The following is a 21,981-nucleotide window of genomic DNA, read 5'->3' on the forward strand; positions in this document are numbered from 1 at the left end:
TATGTTAAGGGTAGAGATACTGGCAGCACTGAGACTGGACTACTTTGAAACTTTAAACAACCAGCTTTTTTAACTATGGTAGCAGCTGACATTTAAAACGTATATTAAAATATGATATAAGGTTTTTTCTGAAAGTAATCTTAAAAACTAGCTAAGTTACTATGTAAAAAAGTCTTTCTTTACTAACTAATAAAACACATTTTGACTTCAGTTATTGATGGAGAGTTCACTCCACCAACTAGTCCTAGTTATGTTCAGCCACACATGAAAGCCTTGGAGCAAGCCAGAAGCTCAGCACAGATTCCTCAGGCTTACGGTGCCCCTGGAATGTACTCGTATGGCAGTGTGATGAGTGGTGCTCAAATGGTTCAGGCACGACTACACAGGTGTGTCAGTCTCTGATGCTCTTTTACTTATATCAATAGATAAGACTGAATAATGTGTGTGTATGAAAATCATGTGTTTCATAAACATTGCTTTAACATTTTACATGTTGGGCTCGTAGATGTTGAATGTCACTTTGATTGTTCCATTATCCTTCATCACTCGTATCATTTACAGCTTACTGGACTGTTACATATTTTTTACTTTGGCAGAAACATTCTCAGGCCTCTAGGTCGAACACAGTCTGCTCCACTACCATTAGGACACCCCATGCTGCAGCCCCACGGAATCATTCTTCCTCCCCAGCAAAGTGAACAGTTTCCAAAAGAAAAATTACTGTATGAACAGCAGCAACACAGCCTACTTAAACAGGTATATAAAATGTGTTTATGATCACTACATTATGACACACAGTGATGTGGTAGTTTGAATTGTTAAAAGTTGACTTGCTATTAAGCATTGGCAGTTGATATAGCTCCCATCTGAGGTGCAATACGTTTCAGATCCAAGTAGAACATCATAACTATTGGAAATAGATAAAGTACCACACTGATGCTCAAATTGGGACCATTCATTGACCCTGAAATAAGAGATGAATATGAACCTCGTTAGCAAGAGTAATAGTTTGAATTGTTAAAAAGTAACTTTAGGGAATGAACCTTTCAGTCCAGTTGGTAGAATACTCACCTTGGATGTGACAGGTGTTAGAGTTTAAATCTAAGATATATAGTATGTGAGTGTGGCTTAGAATCATGTTGTTGTAAGATATATAGCATCAAAAATTATATTCCTTCACTTTGTTTGAGTGGGTTAAGCAGAAGTTATAATGAGAGTTTTGAAATATGCGAGTTGTGATAAACTTAAGTGAGTTTATTTTTCTCATTCTCTATCTCAGCACATTCGCCAAACTGTATTGACTCGGGTAACCAGCAAGAACCAAGTTGAAAACGTTGAAGAGGAGACGGAAGCTGCAGTAGCTCAAGAAATGAAAGATGTTTCCGTGCCCTCTGAGCCAGAAAATAAACAGGGGTCAAAAGGTTCTGAGGAAGAAAGTGACCCATCAAAGATGAAATGTGACCACGAAGCATTCCTTCACCAACAGCAGGATGTTGTGATGAAGTCACCTCTTCAGATAAGTGAAGGTAAAACTTATCCTAGCATCTTCAGTCTAGGATATCTGTGACCCCTACATTTTTGGAATTTAATACACACCTGTTTAATTGAATTTTTTTATTAATATTCAGAGGTAGTCCTGTTGCTCGTGGACTATCCTGAAAAAACAAGACCTATTGTGAATTTTAGTTTTGTTGGTTTTTTAACATTAGATTTTAACCCCAGGAATGTTTGACCCTTAATCTGCCCCTATTGACTTCATTGGTCTAGAAAAGTTGTTAATAGAAACTCGTGAATGCTATTGACTCAACAGTTTATTGTGTCATATGTTATTTGGTGTAAATATGTATAGATTATACATAGCATGTGATCAAGAAAACCGTTAATCTGATGTTTCCTTTGTTGATTTGTTATTCTTTAAAGTAGAAAATTACTTTTACAGTCGTAGGAGAATATTGTTAATGCAGTCTTGTCTCAACAGCATACCAACAGCAAGTGTCTTTCAAAGGTTGTTCAGGCAATATCTATAAGTTATGGCCTATGTAAATTGTAATAAGAGTTGCTAGTTGTGTGGTAGCACATATGCACTGGGTAAATGTGAGGTTTCCTTGAGAGTAAGGAACCTTCGATTTGTCAGTCTAGTCTGGAACATTACTGAAACCAAACCAGAACTTTGGTGTCATTAGTGATTCCACTAATCCAGTGGAAACGGTAGTCTGAAGTGAGTAAACACACACAGTGTGTGTTTGGAATGTAATAAGATTACTCATTTATCACTGTTTTGTCCAGTCTGGTAATAACTTGATGTTAAATGAAATAACCACTCTCAAATTCACATCTTGAATGAAATACTTTTATTGAGTGGTCCTACATGTCAGAGACCAAACTTTTATTCATTTCACCTGAATGCACCATATCATCTGTTGAATAAGTAAGTCTTAAGCAACGGAGAATGGAGGTCATTGGATAAATTCTTCAATATGTAATCTATTCAGTCAGCTTGTGACTTTAAGATATTGATTCTGTTTTATTCCATCTTTTAAGTTTCAGTTTGTTTGTTTGTTTTTTTCAGGTTCATGTGCATTTGTTTGTTTAAAATTATTTTAAATTTTATGTATTTTGTGTAGATTCAGCATTCACTTCAAAACACAATGTGGCTAAACCTTTGTTGCGCACTTTGTCTAGTCCACTGGTTTATCTAAGTCCGACAGGAGGGTCTCAGGAAAGTCCACTTTCTGTCCACTATACCTTCACTACAGGCGAGTTTGTAATTAAATTGTATTATTTGTATATTGAGTTTTTGTCTAAATCATATTACACACCTCTATGAAGTAGTAAATAGGTTTATCCTCAGAGTTGTCTTTATATGATATTAAAAAGTTTTTCATCTTTGTTGCAAGTTGTATTTTTAACGATTTAACCACATAACCATTTTGTTTCCCATAAACAGGACTAGTCTATGATAGTATCATGTTGAAACACGTGTGTATCTGTGGTGATAATTCTTATCATCCCGAGCATGCTGGTCGACTCCAGAGCATCTGGGCTAGGCTTCAAGAAACGGGACTTGTGGCAAGATGCGAGGTTAGTATTAATGAATTCCTTACTCTTTGTTGTGAAAACAAAGTTCGTTATGTTTGTTAAGTTAGTGATAGATTTTTCTTCATGTGTTTGTGTTTGTTTCATCCTTTTTATTAACTTTGATTTTTTGTTTCTTGTTCTACAGAAACATAGAATTATTAAATATCTTTAAAAATGTTAATTTTTCTCTCCTATGGATGTACATATTTTGTTACTGTTGTTGGAGACAACCAAATGTAAGTTTGGATGAGAAGGCTATGAACTCTTAGAATCTTTTGGAAACTAGGCTTTGATTTTTTTAGTATTCCAAACTAAAGACTTTTGATAATTATATTTTAAAATCTGTGTAAGTCCTCATTGAAATGAAACTGCATAATTTCTTAAAAATTAAGGTCACTTGTATTGTGTGAGAAGTAGATCTGTTTCTTAAAATAGGTTTCCGTTAAGACTAGTTTACAAAATGTGTGTTAGTGTAGGAATATTTTCCATTACAGAGGATACGTGGAAGAAAAGCCAGCTTAGAGGAAATACAGACCTGCCACAGGTTAGTGTATGTTCAACCAACGTAATATGAAGATTTAACTTAGTATATAGTGTTGCAATGTGATGTAAAGAACTGGTCATCACAAGATGTCACTACTGTCTTTATTATATCCTTTACAAATGAAGAAAAATATTTAGCAACTAAGGTGGCAGCTGATAGAGTTTGGCTGCAATATATTGGTGATAATCTCAGGTTTCGTTAATAATTAACGATGTAGCTAAATTAATTGATACTCTAAGTTTCCAAACCAACTGTTTTGAAAGAAATAATGTGAAAAAAAAATTTAGAACAAAATTTTAAGCAGTATATTTTTAATACAGAACTGAAAAAATAACCAAAATTACCTTACATTCTGTGACATACAAATTTACTAAAATTATTTGTCGGTATTTGGACTGTTTCAGCGAGGCCTACACAATGTTGTTTGGTACCAATCCCTTGAACAGACACAGACTAGACATGAGTAAACTTGGTGAGTGCAAGTTGTTAACATTTTAATTCTTTTTTTTTTTTTATTGGGTTAAAAAATATTTTGATAACTTGAACTACAGGTAAATGACTGAAGTCAGTATTATACAGGGTGTTCGGAAAGTCACTGTGTAGTCCTTGTCTGTTAATAAATATACAAGTGACTTTCCGAAGACCCTGTACAATTGCTCTGAGAGAGGTTTTACCTTTTATCGTATATAAAAGTTTCATATTTTTTTTCACACAAAGTATTCATATACATTACAATTAAACGTGTGTTAATAGTTGGTGTTACTCTAATAATTTTCTACTCGCACATTTTGCTTCAGTTAAAGAATTTATAATAGTTTGTATTTGGAATCAAAATTGGTCTTTCTCTTTTTATAAACATGTTTACCTAATAAAGTACTGTAATTTTTGATACCAAATTAAGATTACACTATTAATTGATTTTACTAACGCCACCTGAAGGTTTAATACCTGTCTGATTCTTCTTTCATTTGAACTTTGGCCTGAATTAGACTTTTTTTCAAATTAGTTAAATAATCATACACTTAAATCTCACTGCAGTTGTATACACAGCTACCAGGTGGCCATGTAAGGTTACCTGATTGGTGTGCTCAACTTGCAACCAACTCATTGTGGCTTTGAAACATGCTAGCCCTTTTAGCCATGGCGGTATTATAATGTAATGGTCAATCCAACTTTCATTGTTAAACTATGGATGGCTAGTGCAGATAGCCCTTTGTGTAGCTCTGAATGAATTTCCAAACAAACCAAACCAATTAATTTATATTTACAATACAAAAATTGTTACCATATGGTGGACAAAGTTTTTAAATAGTCCGTTGTGTGGCTTTGAGCTAACAAAACCCAATCATGCAGTGATTTCTAATTATTTATCTTGTACCAATTGGTTTTAGAGGCTTCAGTTTTTATCATTAATATAGTTGTTTAGCCTCTCTGTAAACACAAGTAACTCGTATCTTCTTGAGTTCTTACACTGATGGAGTGGACACCTGTTATGGTGACAGAAATCTTTTAAAGCAATGCCTCAAGTTGTACCATTTGGATCACCATTTAACCATAATGGTTCTAAAAAGCAAGAAATTTCAAACTGTTTGCAACACACACACACACACACACACACACACACACACGTTTATGTGTGTTGTTATTGTACATGCATTTAGGAAGGCTGAAAATTAAAAACTAAAATACATCAAAATAAAGGATAGTATGAATTGTACACAACATATCTAATATTTAGATAAATTAGAATTATATACTATCCCAGTCTATGACTTTGGGTCCTAATGTTAAATGTTTGTACCATGGCTACAATTTTTTTTCACTATTGTTTTGTTTTATCTTTTCATCAATATAATCCAGTTTTATGATTTTTAATGTATGTATAATAATAAAATAAAGAATATTTCACTTGACTATGTGCAGTTTTATCACTAATCTTTCTATTCTATCCTTTTATCTTGTTTTCAGACTTGCCTATTAAGAGTTTTGTGATGTTGTCATGTGGAGGAATTGGAGTTGATTCTGACACAGTCTGGAATGAACTTCACACTGCTAGTGCTTCTCGCATGGCTGCAGGATGTGTAACAGAGCTAGCCCTGAAAGTAGGGACTGGGGAAATTAAGGTAAATCAAATTAGCAGCACGGTAACCCTTGTTGTCGTACAAGTAAATTAAGGTGAAAAACAAACAAATTAGCAGCACGGTAACCCTTGTTGTCGTACAAGTAAATTTGTTGGGAATATTTTATTGTGCTACTGAAGAAATAAGAACATGATTGGTTGCGTTATAGGAAATGTATGGCTGAATGTTGGGTAAATGTTGCTACTTTTGTAAAGGTTACTGTAGAATTTTAAAATGTGTGATTGGTGCTAATGAAAGTAAGAATTCTTAGTGTCCCTTTAGTTGCTGTTGCTAAACATGTATACTAATCAGTGATAGTTATTAATGGACACATGAAGTGTGGAGTGGTTAATGATGCATTATGAGTAATAATTATGAAATAAATTGATGGAATTGTTAAAACACTCTAGTAGCTACTGGAGAAACAAAGTAGGTAAAGATTAAATATACTGATGCTGGTATTAGATATGTGTTATGTGTGAAAGTCATGATGGTACAACAGTTGGTAGAGTGAGAAGAGATTGAAGGTTGCTTATTGAACATTAAAAATGTAAAATATTCTAATGATACAAAACAAACATCGTCTTTTAGGGTTTTTCTGTACCGAACATACAGTTATTTTCTCTTATTGTCTCATGGTGGGTCAGTTACAATGCTGTGGTCCAAGGTTTGGTTCTCCATAGTGAATAGAGTGAATTATGTAGCATAACACGTAGAAAACAACAACTTTTCTCCATTAATATCGAATTTAAAACTTGTGTTTGGATATAGATGGAGAAGCTCTTATGTAATGGAAGTCAAAAGTAAGGATTAGTAGAAATAACTAATATATGGAACAAACAGAGGAGTGATTTGAATAAAGAAATTAGGTTCTTTTATTTTGTTAGTTACCCAAGTAATTTTATTCACAAAAGAAAGTGTTCTTGTATACTCTGAGTGAACATCTGATTTGACACTGTGACTACTAAATTTTAGGTGCTTTATTGTCTTATAATTTTTCAAGATCAGATATCTTCAGTTCTAAGTCTAGTTAGGTGAAGACTGTCTGCTAAGTACTGAAGACACTTCTTTTTCTCACTTATATTTCTCAACAGAATGGGTTTGCAGTTGTTCGACCACCAGGTCACCATGCTGAGCCCCAACAAGCCATGTAAGTGAACAGACTGTTTATTTGTTAGTAAATACAGAGTTTCTATTGATAATGTTATATTGGAAATAACTTCTTTTTTTAATCGGTAACATACGATACAATGTTTTTGTTATCACATGCAAATCACAAAGAAAGTGCACCATATTGATATAAAAGTGTAATTTGAATATATTGTATTATACTAATGTCTCTTACAATTGAGAAAAAAAAACACCAAAGATAATTGTATGTTTCATTTATTAATAACTGTTTGCCAATAAAAGCATCATATATGTTGTTTCATATTAACATTATATTATAGATTAAAATACTTCTGTTTTTGTTATAAAAGTTGCACTAGAAGTAACTGATAGTTCTAGCACTTCATTAATCAGAGTCTTGTTGGAAAACAGTTCTTTGTAAAATGAGTGTTTGTTAAACTTCACATATCTCAGGTAAGAGATAAGGAAATGTATGTTTCTTATAGCAGGAGAATAACTCATTCATTCTACAGAAATACAATCAGTGAAGTGTATTTTTGTATTGTATTTTATTTATGGTTGGCAGTGATTTTGGACTAGATGTAACATACAATAACTAGTTTTATTCAGTGAATATTGTTGGTACATATTTTCTGTTTTGGTTTTTTCCTTCAGTGAATATTGTTGGTACATATTTTCTGTTTTTGTTTTTTCCTTCAGTGAATGTTGTTGGTACATATTTTCTGTTTTTGTTTTTCCCTTCAGTGAATGTTGTTGGTACATATTTTCTGTTTTTGTTTTTCCCTTCAGTGAATATTGTTGGTACGTATCTTCTGTTTTTGTTTTTCCCTTCAGTGAATATTGTTGGTACGTATCTTCTGTTTTTGTTTTTCCCTTCAGTGAATATTGTTGGTACGTATCTTCTGTTTTTGTTTTTCCCTTCAGTGAATATTGTTGGTACGTATCTTCTGTTTTTGTTTTTCCCTTCAGTGAATATTGTTGGTACGTATCTTCTGTTTTTGTTTTTTATTTCAGGGGATTTTGTTTCTTTAATTCCATCGCCATCGCTGCAAAACAACTACGACAAAAATTAAAATTTGAAAAAATCTTGATTGTTGATTGGGTAAGTTGCTTTGTTTGTCTACAACAAATACCAATAAATACTAGACCTCCTTTCAAAGTGACATGATTTTAATTAATATTAGTAGATACTCAGTAGTTCACATTTATGAAGATGGTTATTGAAACCTTGGATTCATCATTTAAATATCTGGGGCTTGTGTATTCCTTTCAGAATATCTGTTTAGTGTCTACTACATAGAACTAAGTTCTTTATATAATCACTATAAAACATCTGACGTACAACATAATCTCTTGAAATAAAATGTTATATAATGTGTCTCTCCTAATGTTTTTATGATTTTATAAGAAATAGAACTAACTGACAAGATAAATATAAGAAATGATTACATAGTAATATCCTACATCATTCTAACCATTATAATCACAGTATCTTTAATATATTGTTTTATTGGCTTGGTGGTTAGAGCTTTCTACTCACAATCTGAGAAGCATGAGTTCAATTCTCTGTTGCTCAATGTGCCCATTTTATATGGTTCTCAACTGTACCAGAGTGTAAAAATTCTTGATGCACAAAAGGAATGAATTATCCTCCAATATAGTTGAGATTAATGTAATAATGGGGGGGGGGAGGAATTATTGATTTAATTAAGTTTAGCTGATTTAATATTTATTTTAAAGTAAACCTTTCAGGTACTATATTTTATAAACGTACTCGTGAGACCGAGTATTTTGGGGCAGTACAGTCTAACAGAAGTAACTCCGTCTTAAGACATCTTTCAACAACTATTCTAGTTACAATAAGTTATATATATTCATGGTTATTTTAATTATTATTATTAATATATTTAATTATAGCAGAACTGAGTTTCATTTTAAACTAAACATTAGTAAGTAATTTTATATAATTATACAAGCAGAGAGAACTAACATAGAGGTGGTGCAGACCAGATAAACTTATTAAAAAACTCGCCACATTTATGAAACTGTAAGGAAGTGAACAATACTTACATCAGACTATCTATTGCCAGTAGATACCTGATATTACCAAAAGGTTCAAGAATATATTTTGCTCTTCTCTCCTCCTAACGTGTTTAATGAAAACCCTTTTTTCGATAAAAATGTGGCTATACATGACATTTGAAATGTGGTTATATTAATACATTAAATGCAACCAGGATGTATATTGTCCACTATTTGTACCCCTTCACACTGTGACTGGGACAAATGTTTCCCATTGTCAAAGCTGTGTATGCCTTCCTCTGCTGGGTCTAGGTTCAACATCTGGACTGTCGTTGCTAGATGGAGAACTAGCTCCTTGTCTCATTTTCACCTTCTTCTAAGCTATCTACCTCAAGTGCATCAAGCATATTTACATAGTAATTAGGGTTACTACCTGCAGCTCTCGCAATGCAGGCATGTAAAGTTCACAGTTCTTGTATATTCTACTCAAGCATCTTGTTGGTTACAGAAGAACTGAGTGGAAGACACTGAGAGGAAACTTGTATCAACATTAGGTGGGATACCAATAAATACCTTCCAATTCATTGTATTCCCATATTTCACACTTGAAAATTTTGAATGAAACATTGAATTTAACCATTTGTCCTGCATGGTGATGGAGTAAGGTTACTGGAAAATGTGTGTTCCAGGTGCAGTGAAATGTTTAGATAGAAAGTGTTTTAATACACATCTTAGATCTACTAGCTCATATTTAGAACATCTTAGATCTACTAGCTCATATTTAGAACATCTTGATACAATAATATGACTTTAAATTGATGTGCTAGAAATTACATTTTAAGACTTCTTAAAAACACTTTGTAAACATCGAAGTCAGTTCGTGTAAGTTAGCATTTAACTAAAACTTATTTTGCTTTGAAATGTGGTATATACTGGTAAAACTGAATTCACCACAGAGTGGAAGGATAGGTCTTCTTAACGACAGAAGATTTGGTGAAGCTAACGATTAGAAACGGGTGCTATATTTCTGAGTTATGATGTTGAATTAAGAGAGGAAACACAAAATGAAACAATAAGTTAATAACCTTTACCATATTGTGCATAAAACACAAATACAGTAGATGTACTTGCTTTATCGTGCATAAAACACGAATACAGTGTGTGTACTTGCTTTATTGACATGGAACAATAATTTTTTATTGAAAACTTGTGATTTCAATTCCTCAAGCTAAATCACTGTACCAGATTAAATAAATATAGCATTTCTTACCCCACAAGAAACACTGTATTTCTACAGAGCAACTAATGTTACCCAAGTGACTGGTCGTTCTCTTTCTAATATTACCAGAACTACCAATAAGTGATCCTGCAGTATTGTTTATAGATGGAGTAGTTGTTTATTTTGTTATTCTTAAGAACAATGCCAGCTATAATTAAACGAACTTAACTTCATTAACAGCTTGTTACATAAAACCTGTACACATACAGAAGAAATTCTGTTATCACACGAAATTAGAAATGAATAGTATGTTCATACAGAAAACATATTAAATATGAATATACAGATCTTTGTACAGTTTTGTCACCATGGTTGTAAGAACTTGTTTATTAAATATGAACATACAGATCTTTGTACAGTTTTGTCACCATGGTTGTAAGAACTTGTTTATTAAATATGAACATGCAGATCTTTGTACAGTTTTGTCACCATGGTTGTAAGAACCTTAATCCCCTATAGGCACGTGTTTAAAACAGATCTGTATGTACATGTAGGTATTAATTGATTTGCTTTTTTATCCACAGGATGTTCACCATGGTAACGGTATTCAGGAGATATTTTATGATGACCATCATGTTCTTTACATCTCCCTTCATCGTCATGACGATGGTAACTTTTTTCCAGGAACTGGCGATCCTTTAGAGGTAGAAAGTATTCCTGTGCTTTAGTTTTATGGGTTAGTTGGATATACACCAAGTTACAGAAATAGTTAAGATATTTTCAGAATGGATTAACTCTTTACATCTTTTTAGCCTTTGTGTTTATTGCTGGATGCAAGAATCAAAAGCAACACCTTCACGTGGATTGACTAGTAACATAATTATGAGCCCCTCGGTAATATCGAACGTGGATTGACTAGTAACATAATTATGAGCCCCTCGGTAATATCGAACGTGGATTGACTAGTAACATAATTATGAGCCCCTCGGTAATATCGATAGTAACATAATTATGAGCCCCTCGGTAATATCGATAGTAACATAATTATGAGCCCCTCGGTAATATCGATAGTAACATAATTATGAGCCCCTCGGTAATATCGATAGTAACATAATTATGAGCCCCTCGGTAATATCGATAGTAACATAATTATGAGCCCCTCGGTAATATCGATAGTAACATAATTATGAGCCCTCCCCGGTAATATCGATAGTAACATAATTATGAGCCCCCCCCCCGTAATATCGATAGTAACATAATTATGAGCCCCCCGGTAATATCGATAGTAACATAATTATGAGCCCCCCGGTAATATCGATAGTAACATAATTATGAGCCCCGGTAATATCGATAGTAACATAATTATGAGCCCCGGTAATATCGATAGTAACATAATTATGAGCCCCGGTAATATCGATAGTAACATAATTATGAGCTCCCCGGTAATATCGATAGTAACATAATTATGAGCTCCCCGGTAATATCGATAGTAACATAATTATGAGCCCCCGGTAATATCGATAGTAACATAATTATGAGCCCCCCGGTAATATCGATAGTAACATAATTATGAGCCCCCGGTAATATCGATAGTAACATAATTGAGCCCCGGTAATATCGATAGTAACATAATTATGAGCCCCGGTAATATCGATAGTAACATAATTATGAGCCCCCCCGGTAATATCGATAGTAACATAATTATGAGCCCCCCCCGGTAATATCGATAGTAACATAATTATGAGCCCCCCCCCGTAATATCGATAGTAACATAATTATGAGCCCCGGTAATATCGAACATGAGATATCATATATTCAAACCATTGCATTTTCAAGTTTATAATTTACTAGTCTTAGTTTAACACTGGTAATAAAACATTTTTACTGCAGTGTAGTGGCTCCTGAAATGTCTCCAACACTTTTTGGGATACAAATTTTTAGCTTGTAGCACTATCTTACCTTGACCAATTTTATATCTAATTATATATTTGGGCTTGGGATGTCCAACCCTTTTAATTGATGTATTTGACTACAACCAACGTCTCGTCGGTTATTTCACTAAAACTGCTTAAAATAATTTCAATTTGAGAGTAGTCTGGTCTGATAAGTAATAAACTTGAACCAACTATAGGTGCACCCCACACTTGGTATTGCTGGCACATAAAAATGTAGCTAATAAAACAAAAGGTCTTGTATATTGCTCTAATTGTGCCTGAAAGAATTTCAGGTGCCATGGCTATTCATGATTCCCTATTGTTTAAAATTATTATTATGAAAGACTTGTATTAAATGTTTCAGGTATTGCATACATAGTTCCTGTGCTATGGAGGTGGGTGTTATTTCTGAGCTATGAAATATATATTAGTTGATTCTTGTGTTTATTTTGTGTGTAACCATTTTAAAACTAAACATCAAATGTACTTAACATTTCAAGCCCCAGGAAAAAAAAATTACATTTTAATTCAAGCTCATCAGAAAATCTGGCCTTTTTAAGCATTGTATAATTACAATCTATGTATGTAGTCTTTAAAAGATTCTAATGTTTAGAAACTGAGTTTGAAAACATACAGTAACAGTAACTGTATACACGTGTAGTTTACACACAACCACTGTACTGTAACTGTAAGCACGTGTGTAGTTTACACACAACCACTGTACTGTAAGTACTAATGACTAGGATGCAGTAATAATCTACCATAATGTTCGTACAATTACTGTTAAAAGCAGAGGCATAGCCGAAAAACCTGGGCATATTTATCGCATATCTTCCAGCTTTGGTTTGTTTTAATAACCATTTTATTAAATATTTAGATTAATTTCAGATTTTTAATTTACTGCCAGAGTAGACAACCTGGCTGCCCATGACTTGTCACACACTAAGTTAAATAACTGTGGTACATGTAGGCTTTGTGCTATCTACACACTTTCTATGTAGAGAAATAATGTATGTAAAGCCATAGATATTTCTTAAGACACTCAACAGTGGAGATAACCTTTTCTCACACACATTTGAACCACAAAATTTGTTAAATAGTGTAATATATGTATTTCACACATTTGATTATAAATAGATCAAAGTGATATGTTTTTCTCTTACATGTAATATCCTAGTGTTTAAATTCTATCTCCATCATTATAAAGCATAGTGTGTTGGCTTACTTTGTGACACACACTGCCGAGGTAAACACATCTGTACGAGAGTTGTGAGTAGATCTTAACAGGAAATATTACAAAGCTCCCTTTTTGTACATGAATGAGTGTATGAAGACACAATCAACTTGCACATAATGTTAACATATAACGTCCACTGAAGTGAAAATATATTGACTTGTATATAATATTGTGAAAGCGTATTAACGTAGCAGTTTGTTTTTTGTAGGTTGGAATTGAAGATGGTATTGGGTTTAATGTCAACATTGCCTGGTCAGGTGCACTAAACCCACCAATGGGAGATGCTGAATACATTGCTGCATTCAGGTATGTAATAGTACAATGTGAAAGGTAGAAGACTGTGATGTTATAGTGATGTTTGAACTGATTATTAACAACAGTAAGAAGAATATCGACCATCTATAACACTTCACAACTTGGTTACATTGTTTGAACTGTTGTCACTAAATACCATTTGAAGTTTTTAACAAAACTTGAAAAATGGACAGTATCATCTCTTATATTGTTTACAGTGAGTAGTTGTCATCCACTATACTAACATAACCATCAGTAAAACATGAACATATAAGTAGTGAAGTGAGATAGACCTTAAAAACATTTCAAACTGAGTTAACACTAATTTTTGTGGTGTTTACTGTTTCAAATTAAACTATTTTAATATATTGTTAATCGGTTATTCTATTTGTAGATTTAAATAGGCTAGTAAAATAATGCTATGCAAAATAAAATACAAAACGTGTATTATTAAGGTTCTTTTAACTAGGACTAGACCATGTCTAACTTCACTGGGCACTACAATAATTTTCAGAACACTATATATCTTCAGTGTATGTCAGATTTGCTAAGTACGTTAATGTTCTAACTCAAATTCATCGCTTTATTTAATGTGTTTGGCTGGCTTCACATAGTGTGATCCACAGAAATGTATTTCTGGAAGAGTCATACTTCATTGTATAATATAACCCTTGAACCATTTACCATGTGGCAAGATATAAACACATTTCCATAAGTTTTTTAACATTTCTTCACAGAAGTATTATAATGCCCATTGCCAGAGACTTTGATCCCGAAATCGTCCTTGTAGCTGCAGGCTTTGATGCTGCCAATGGACATCCTGCACCACTAGGTGGCTACACTCTGTCACCTTCGTGTAAGTAGTTATCAAAACTTGTCTGACAACTTCATTAAAGTCGGTGGCATCGTATAATTTCTAATATTTAAAACTTTAAGTTGTTTGTATCCCAAGACTGTTGATATGGGTATTAAAACTTTATCAAATTAAAGTGGAGAACAACATTTCGACCTTCTTAGGTTGTCATGAAGATGACCTAGAGAGGTCAAAACGTTGTTCTGTGATTAATTAAAATAGTTTTAATACCCATTCATGACGTTTTTACATCAGGTGGGTTTCTCATCATCATGAAACCTTTAAGTTATGTGAGAAATCCTTCTAATTGGCAGTGAAAATGAAGAATGTGATTAGTGGCTCTATCATAACCTTATATTAACCACATGCTTGTTCACTCTTTATAACCATGATTTATATTTATTAATCTTTAGTTTAGTTAACCTGCTTTCTTGTAAACTGTTTTGTAAGGTCAGACAATTACTTGTATACTTAACTTCTCAATGACTTGTATCTTTCTATAAATCAGAATCTGTTTCTCATCTTTAACAGAACACTTATTTAACAAAAATTAAAATAGGAATTGATTACATAAAAAAAAAAACACTAGGACAAGAGAAAAATACTTTTGTAATACAGTTGTTTTAAAATAAATCCTTCCTTGTTATCTCCCTCCACTTGTCTCCCTGTCTTATTACGATAGTCAAAAGAGGTTAGTTTTCTTTTGAAGAGCTATTTTAAAGGTGGCCTTATGTAAAAACTTGCATTACATTATTAATTAAATGGTTTACATGACACTTTGTTCTGATTTACAAACACTTTTTTCTAATTGCAACTATGCACATTAATTTTGCAGGCTTTGGTTATCTAACCAGACAACTGATGACACTTGCTAAAGGAAAGGTTGTTCTTGCTTTGGAAGGAGGGTGAGGTTTTCCTTAACTTTTTCATTAAAAATTAAAAAAAAAATCTATGTTCCTCGAGTAGTTTTAGATTTTTTTTATATATATATAAATTGTTTTCATATGTAAAACTATTTGGTAAATTATAATTTTCATAGGTTCACTTTGTTGTTATTTCCAGCTATGACCTCCCATCTATCTGTGACTCATCTCAGGAATGCATCATGTCTCTTCTGGGAGATGAAGGATCATCAATAAGAGAAGAAGAAGTTGCTCGTAAGCCTTGTCCAATAGCTGTACAAGTTCTGCAGCGAACTGTTACAATTCAAGGTGGATATATATGTATATATTTTAATAGTTGCATTACTGAATTAACTATTTCATGACAGGCTCAGTACAAAATACGTAAGTTCATATACTTTTACACAAGTTATGTATTCATACTATAACTTTTAGTGCTGTATGTGTACCTTCATAAAATTTGGAAAACTTTTACTAATTATTACAAGTCTTTTGTACACAAAAATTCAGATCTTTTTTTATATGAAGTATTTTTACTAAAGATTTGTTTGAAAATATCGAGTCTGTTTTGTTTCTAGTCCAAGTGTAAAGTGACTTATGTCATTATTAAAAAAAAAAAAAACTATTCATTTCAAAAATCCCAAATATTATTTGTGTAAGCTCTAAAACCTTCTAAATACATTTCAAATGTTTGTTTTCATTAAAACTTTATTATGTTTTAGTTTATATTTGGCTGTTATTTTCTCTACCTAAATATAGGTGGGGGTCTGTGAATTTGACCGACCTCGTAACCAATATAAAAAATTAGGAAATTAATGTAAAATTTTTTTGTTCCAGAATGACAGTTAGATTATAACAAAAATGCAAATGTTTAGTGCAAATAGCTTAAATATCATAATATTATACATTTAGATATATATTTATTATTCTTATTATATTGACCTTTCAACAGTGCTTGGCTAACAATACTAAAATTCAAATGATGCAGTGCACTAGTATTTGTTATCATAACCAGTAATATAAAACTGGCCTTTAACCTGTACAAAGTGACCTGTCTTGACTGTATTTTAGTAGAGTAACACTTTGTAAAATACATTCACATTTTACTTATACATTATATGTACATATAGATTATTTCTGTTTTTAGACAATCTCTTAAAACATAGAACACTAAACAAAGAAGTAAGGCAAACATTTATCTCATCTTGTTTGTATGTTGCTTCTCACAGCCTGCTAACCCTTAAGTAATTTCTGATGAATAGGATGTGTAAAAAAATTATTTTTTAAGGTTCATATATACATTTAGAACAACCAAAAAATAATTAATTACTGTATTGATACAGTATAATTCCATTATAATTTATCAAGTGTAGTAACTAACCTGTATTTTGCTTAAACAAAATGAAATTTTGAGCGGATTAAAGACACAACCTACCTCTTTAAAATCTTGTTTTGAAAGAACAAGATGGCATTCAAAGACATAAATATAACTGAGGAAGTCAAAATGGTGACACAACCTACCTCCTTAAAATCTTGTTTTGAAAGAACAAGATGGCATTCAAAGACATAAATATAACTGAGGAAGTCAAAATGGTGACATTATCAGCTTTCAGGTGGTTATTCATGTGTCATATACACAGGTAAATGTATGTGGGAATATTTCCAAACATGCGAGAAGATAAGCAGGAACTCTATGTTTGATTAGTTACATGAGTGATATCTTGGCAAATAAAAAATATAGAAAGCTCTTTTATATTATAGCTTGTTAATAGTAGTAATTTGAGTTCCTAAGTCATACAAAACCGTAACCTTGTATTTTGACATCACAAACATCTAATTTTAAACAGTGCTACATTTAACATATCACATGACACACAAAATTCCATATTTAAGTGTTTTTCAACATTTAGTTTTAAATTAAATTGAATAATCTAATATATACTAAAATTTGAATTATAATTTACAATCAAACTTATCGACATAAATTAATAAAATAGTAGTTAAATAGAATTCTGAGTGCAAGTCAACAAACATAATAATATGACCTTTGACCTGTAGCTATGAATTTTTCTTTTTGTAACTATAATTAGAAATGATTATTGACAAAAGGAATGGTTTTATTAAATGTTAAGAACATTTCTTTATTGTCATCTTAAAACTTGTGTGTTTTAGATAAGCCTTAAAAACCAGTATTTTAATTAGGTCAGAAAACATCTTATGTCATATATTACTGGCACAGATAGCCTGGTTGCTCTGCACCGTAAAATGTCCAGCCAAGTGTTTTTTTTATTTTCTGACAAATACCATGTATCAGAATGTTTAGATATTAATCTTTAATAAAGTACAGGTGGTTTTGTTAAAAGTGGAAAGAAATAAGACAGTTTTCAACACAATGGTATTTCACTCGTATTTTAAGTATTCAACAAACCTATTGAATGTTTTATCTTGTATAGCTTTACATAAAAATAGTTTCTTGATAATTTAATCTAATATTGTTTTCAAATTTTATAACTTGCATAATATTATAAATTTGTTCAAAGATTTTGTTTTATTTTGCCCATATTTATTTTAACATGTAAATTTATAACTTAAATACATGTCTCATTGTTTTTTATTTTTTTGGAAAATGTTTTGAAACATACATAGAATTTATTGATACATTTTAAGATATTTTATTAAATTTCAATTTTATCAATAATAAAAAAATAAACTAAGTTCATGTTCTAGTGATAACTGTTTTGAATATTATCCAGAGTTCAGTGGTAAGTTTCCTGACTTAGTAATAACATCTGCAGATAATCCATCGTGAATATCTGTGCTAAAAAACAAATTCCTTTTATTTTTCCTACAAAAATGTTATTTCTTTGCAGCTCAAACTACTTTTGTTGTTTCTTGGATTAGTTATCAAAGTATGGTTCTCTTTATTTTGTTTTTAAACATTTTTTATTTCTATTGGGAAATGTAAATTTTTTTTTTTGGGGGGGGTGTTTTTCGTAGCTTCTCACTGGCCGTGTATCAAACGCTTTGCTCCCATGATTGGTTTCTCACTCTTGGAAGCACAAGAAAGTGAGAACATAAGTGAAGAGATGGACACCGTTACAGCTCTCGCATTGCTCTCTATGACCATTCCACAAGGAACTTGTCACCAGTGAGTTGGATACATCTCTCCTTTATATAATGTTACCTTTGTTTCTTAACTGTAGGATCTCAGTGTGTGTGTGTGTGTGTGTGTGTGAAGTTGCTTTATCTACTTTCATAGGATAGGAAAACTGTTTTTGTTTTGTTTTACATTTTAAAACTTGCACGAAGGTTGAAGTCAAGTGATAAATCGTAAGACCTAACCCTGCTGGTTACTCTCTTTCCTTCAGTACAAACTTTATTGTGTTATGATGTTTAATATGTTTTATAAAACATAGAACTGTAGCAGTAAACAATTTTGTGTACATTATTTGTATGGATGTAAATAGTGTTAACAAATATTTCACCAAAGAACTACACTCCAAAAAAGTTTTATTAGATATAATTGTGAAACTTAACTTCAGATTTTTCAAACTTTTAAGTGTTTATTACAGGGAGTCGGAGCCAGACTGTCCCTCCAAGGAAGTTGAGGACCCCATGGAGTAAGATGAAGACCAGAATAAGAACCAGTCATTACTTACTGTACTGGACAGTTGGCTGTCATCACTTGCACATCATGTACTTCTTACACTAATTTACCCACGCAAGTGCTACAAAAGCCTATTTGCTGAGACTTTCAATCCACATGCTTCACAAACTTGTATGTTGTAATGTAGTGTGCCATTCTGCTTTCATTGTTATTGTGTATATATGTCATGTGAGTATACATTTAATAAAAGAAATATAGTTTTTCAGTACCTAGCAGGTTCAATGATATCGTACAAAAGAGAAGAAATCCCATTTGTGCTTTTTGCCATGATAGCATTTGATAACATAACTAATTAGCGCACACAGCTGACGTAAATCCTGCCACATCCAATGTTTTTGTAAATTGTCACCACGTTGCTAAAAGTGCATCATTTTATAGACTTGTAGACGACATTTGCTAAAACATGTTCTTGCACTGTTACCATGAAATGTGGTTTTATCTTGAAAAACCAAAAGAATGTATGTATGTGAATGAAAATCTGACAGACTTTCTCATTATGATTTGTGAAAGCTCATATCCCATAATCCTTCTCAATATGTGGTGTCCAGGGTTGCAGATAGAATTTGTGGTTGAACTGACACCCACAAACTGTGTTATGAACCAGGTTTGTATAATGTTTCTCTTGGACCAAACATTACAGGTTGTTTTTTTGTCTTTCCTATGTTATGGATATAATGCAGAAAATGAAACAGAAGAGAAATCCAGCATTTATATTTGTTGTCAAATGTGTCATGTTGTTAGTTGTGGCCATATAAAACATTTTATTCACAAGTTAAGTTGAGTAATATAAGATGTTCATTATACTTAGATTCATAATTTATATATTGTTATATTGTTACAATCGAAAGCACATTGTGAATGTATCGTAGTTACATATGCCAAAAATTATATTTCGTGTAACGTTACATTTTTTGTTGAGTCAAAATGATGGTTTGGTATGGCTTTATATGTAACACGTTGTTGTATCAGTCAGAGTGTGATCTGTGACATTTAGAACATGAGTCTGCGTTGATATATGTATAGAACGTGTTTCACAAGACACTGTAACATCACAAAATTATACAGTTCAATGTTTTTATTGTACCAAATGTGTATTCCACTGCATTGTTAATTTCAGATTGGTACGTAGTTACAATCTCAACTTTACTCATAAGTATTGTAAGATATACATGGAACTTGTACATTGTTATAAAAACGTGGAAATGATTTATAGAACATTGTTATATCCTATTTATAAGTTAGTTATATGATACAGAATATGGCAAACAGTGTATTATGATACAGAGTGTGGCAAACAGTGTATTATGATACAGAGTGTGGCAAACAGTGTATTATGATACAGAGTGTGGCAAACAGTGTATTATGATACAGAGTGTGGCAAACAGTGTATTATGATACAGAGTGTGGCAAACAGTGTATTATGATACAGAGTGTGGCAAACAGTGTATTATGATACAGAGTGTGGCAAACAGTGTATTATGATACAGAGTGTGGCAAACAGTGTATTATGATACAGAGTGTGGCAAACAGTGTATTATGATACAGAGTGTGGCAAACAGTGTATTATGATACAGAGTGTGGCAAACAGTGTATTATGATACAGAGTGTAGCAAACAGTGTATTATGATACAGAGTGTGGCAAACAGTGTATTATGATACAGAGTGTGGCAAACAGTGTATTATGATACAGAGTGTAGCAAACAGTGTATTATGATACAGAGTGTGGCAAACAGTGTATTATGATACAGAGTGTGGCAAACAGTGTATTATGATACAGAGTGTGGCAAACAGTGTATTATGATACAGAGTGTGGCAAACAGTGTATTATGATACAGAGTGTGGCAAACAGTGTATTATGATACAGAGTGTGGCAAACAGTGTATTATGATACAGAGTGTGGCAAACAGTGTATTATGATACAGAGTGTGGCAAACAGTGTATTATGATACAGAGTGTGGCAAACAGTGTATTATGATACAGAGTGTGGCAAACAGTGTATTATGATACAGAGTGTAGCAAACAGTGTATTATGATACAGAGTGTGGCAAACAGTGTATTATGATACAGAGTGTGGCAAACAGTGTATTATGATACAGAGTGTATGTATTATGATACAGAGTGTAGCAAACAGTGTATTATGATACAGAGTGTGGCAAACAGTGTATTATGATACAGAGTGTAGCAAACAGTGTATTATGATACAGAGTGTGGCAAACAGTGTATTATGATACAGAGTGTAACAAACAGTGTATTATGATACAGAGTGTAGCAAACAGTGTATTATGATACAGAGTGTAGCAAACAGTGTATTATGATACAGAGTGTGGCAAACAGTGTATTATGATACAGAGTGTGGCAAACAGTGTATTATGATACAGAGTGTGGCAAACAGTGTATTATGATACAGAGTGTAACAAACAGTGTATTATGATACAGAGTGTGGCAAACAGTGTATTATGATACAGAGTGTGGCAAACAGTGTATTATGATACAGAGTGTGGCAAACAGTGTATTATGATACAGAGTGTGGCAAACAGTGTATTATGATACAGAGTGTGGCAAGTGTAAATACAGTGTATTATGATGATACAGAGTGTGGCAAACAGTGTATTATGATACAGAGTGTGGCAAACAGTGTATTATGATACAGAGTGTAGCAAACAGTGTATTATGATACAGAGTGTGGCAAACAGTGTATTATGATACAGAGTGTACAAACAGTGTATTATGATACAGAGTGTGGCAAACAGTGTATTATGATACAGAGTGTGGCAAACAGTGTATTATGATACAGAGTGTGGCAAACAGTGTATTATGATACAGAGTGTGGCAAACAGTGTATTATGATACAGAGTGTGGCAAACAGTGAGTATTATGTATTATGATACAGAGTGTGGCAAACAGTGTATTATGATACAGAGTGTGGCAAACAGTGTATTATGATACAGAGTGTGGCAAACAGTGTATTATGATACAGAGT

General features: G+C 32.6%; 1 protein-coding gene across 7 annotated transcripts in view; it reads left to right on the plus strand.

The window, feature by feature from the left end:
- Positions 1-19,238, plus strand: part of LOC143234635 (histone deacetylase 4-like) — a 78,198-nt gene extending 58,960 nt beyond the window's left edge. For all 7 annotated transcript variants that reach the window (XM_076472115.1, XM_076472116.1, XM_076472117.1 and 4 more), the window contains 17 exons: positions 212-386; positions 597-756; positions 1,280-1,526; positions 2,625-2,756; positions 2,948-3,081; positions 3,573-3,622; positions 4,027-4,094; positions 5,591-5,745; positions 6,837-6,892; positions 7,888-7,975; positions 10,699-10,818; positions 13,494-13,591; positions 14,317-14,435; positions 15,268-15,337; positions 15,495-15,643; positions 18,332-18,482; positions 18,907-19,238. In XM_076472115.1, the coding sequence (XP_076328230.1) occupies positions 212-386; positions 597-756; positions 1,280-1,526; positions 2,625-2,756; positions 2,948-3,081; positions 3,573-3,622; positions 4,027-4,094; positions 5,591-5,745; positions 6,837-6,892; positions 7,888-7,975; positions 10,699-10,818; positions 13,494-13,591; positions 14,317-14,435; positions 15,268-15,337; positions 15,495-15,643; positions 18,332-18,482; positions 18,907-18,958 (2,024 nt within the window). In that variant the 3' untranslated portion in view covers positions 18,959-19,238. The remainder of the gene's footprint in view (positions 1-211; positions 387-596; positions 757-1,279; positions 1,527-2,624; positions 2,757-2,947; positions 3,082-3,572; positions 3,623-4,026; positions 4,095-5,590; positions 5,746-6,836; positions 6,893-7,887; positions 7,976-10,698; positions 10,819-13,493; positions 13,592-14,316; positions 14,436-15,267; positions 15,338-15,494; positions 15,644-18,331; positions 18,483-18,906) is intronic.
- Positions 19,239-21,981: the final 2,743 nt, after the last annotated feature.

This window comes from Tachypleus tridentatus, chromosome 12, assembly GCF_004210375.1.
Source record: "Tachypleus tridentatus isolate NWPU-2018 chromosome 12, ASM421037v1, whole genome shotgun sequence".
In the NCBI taxonomy this organism is placed as follows: domain Eukaryota; kingdom Metazoa; phylum Arthropoda; class Merostomata; order Xiphosura; family Limulidae; genus Tachypleus; species Tachypleus tridentatus.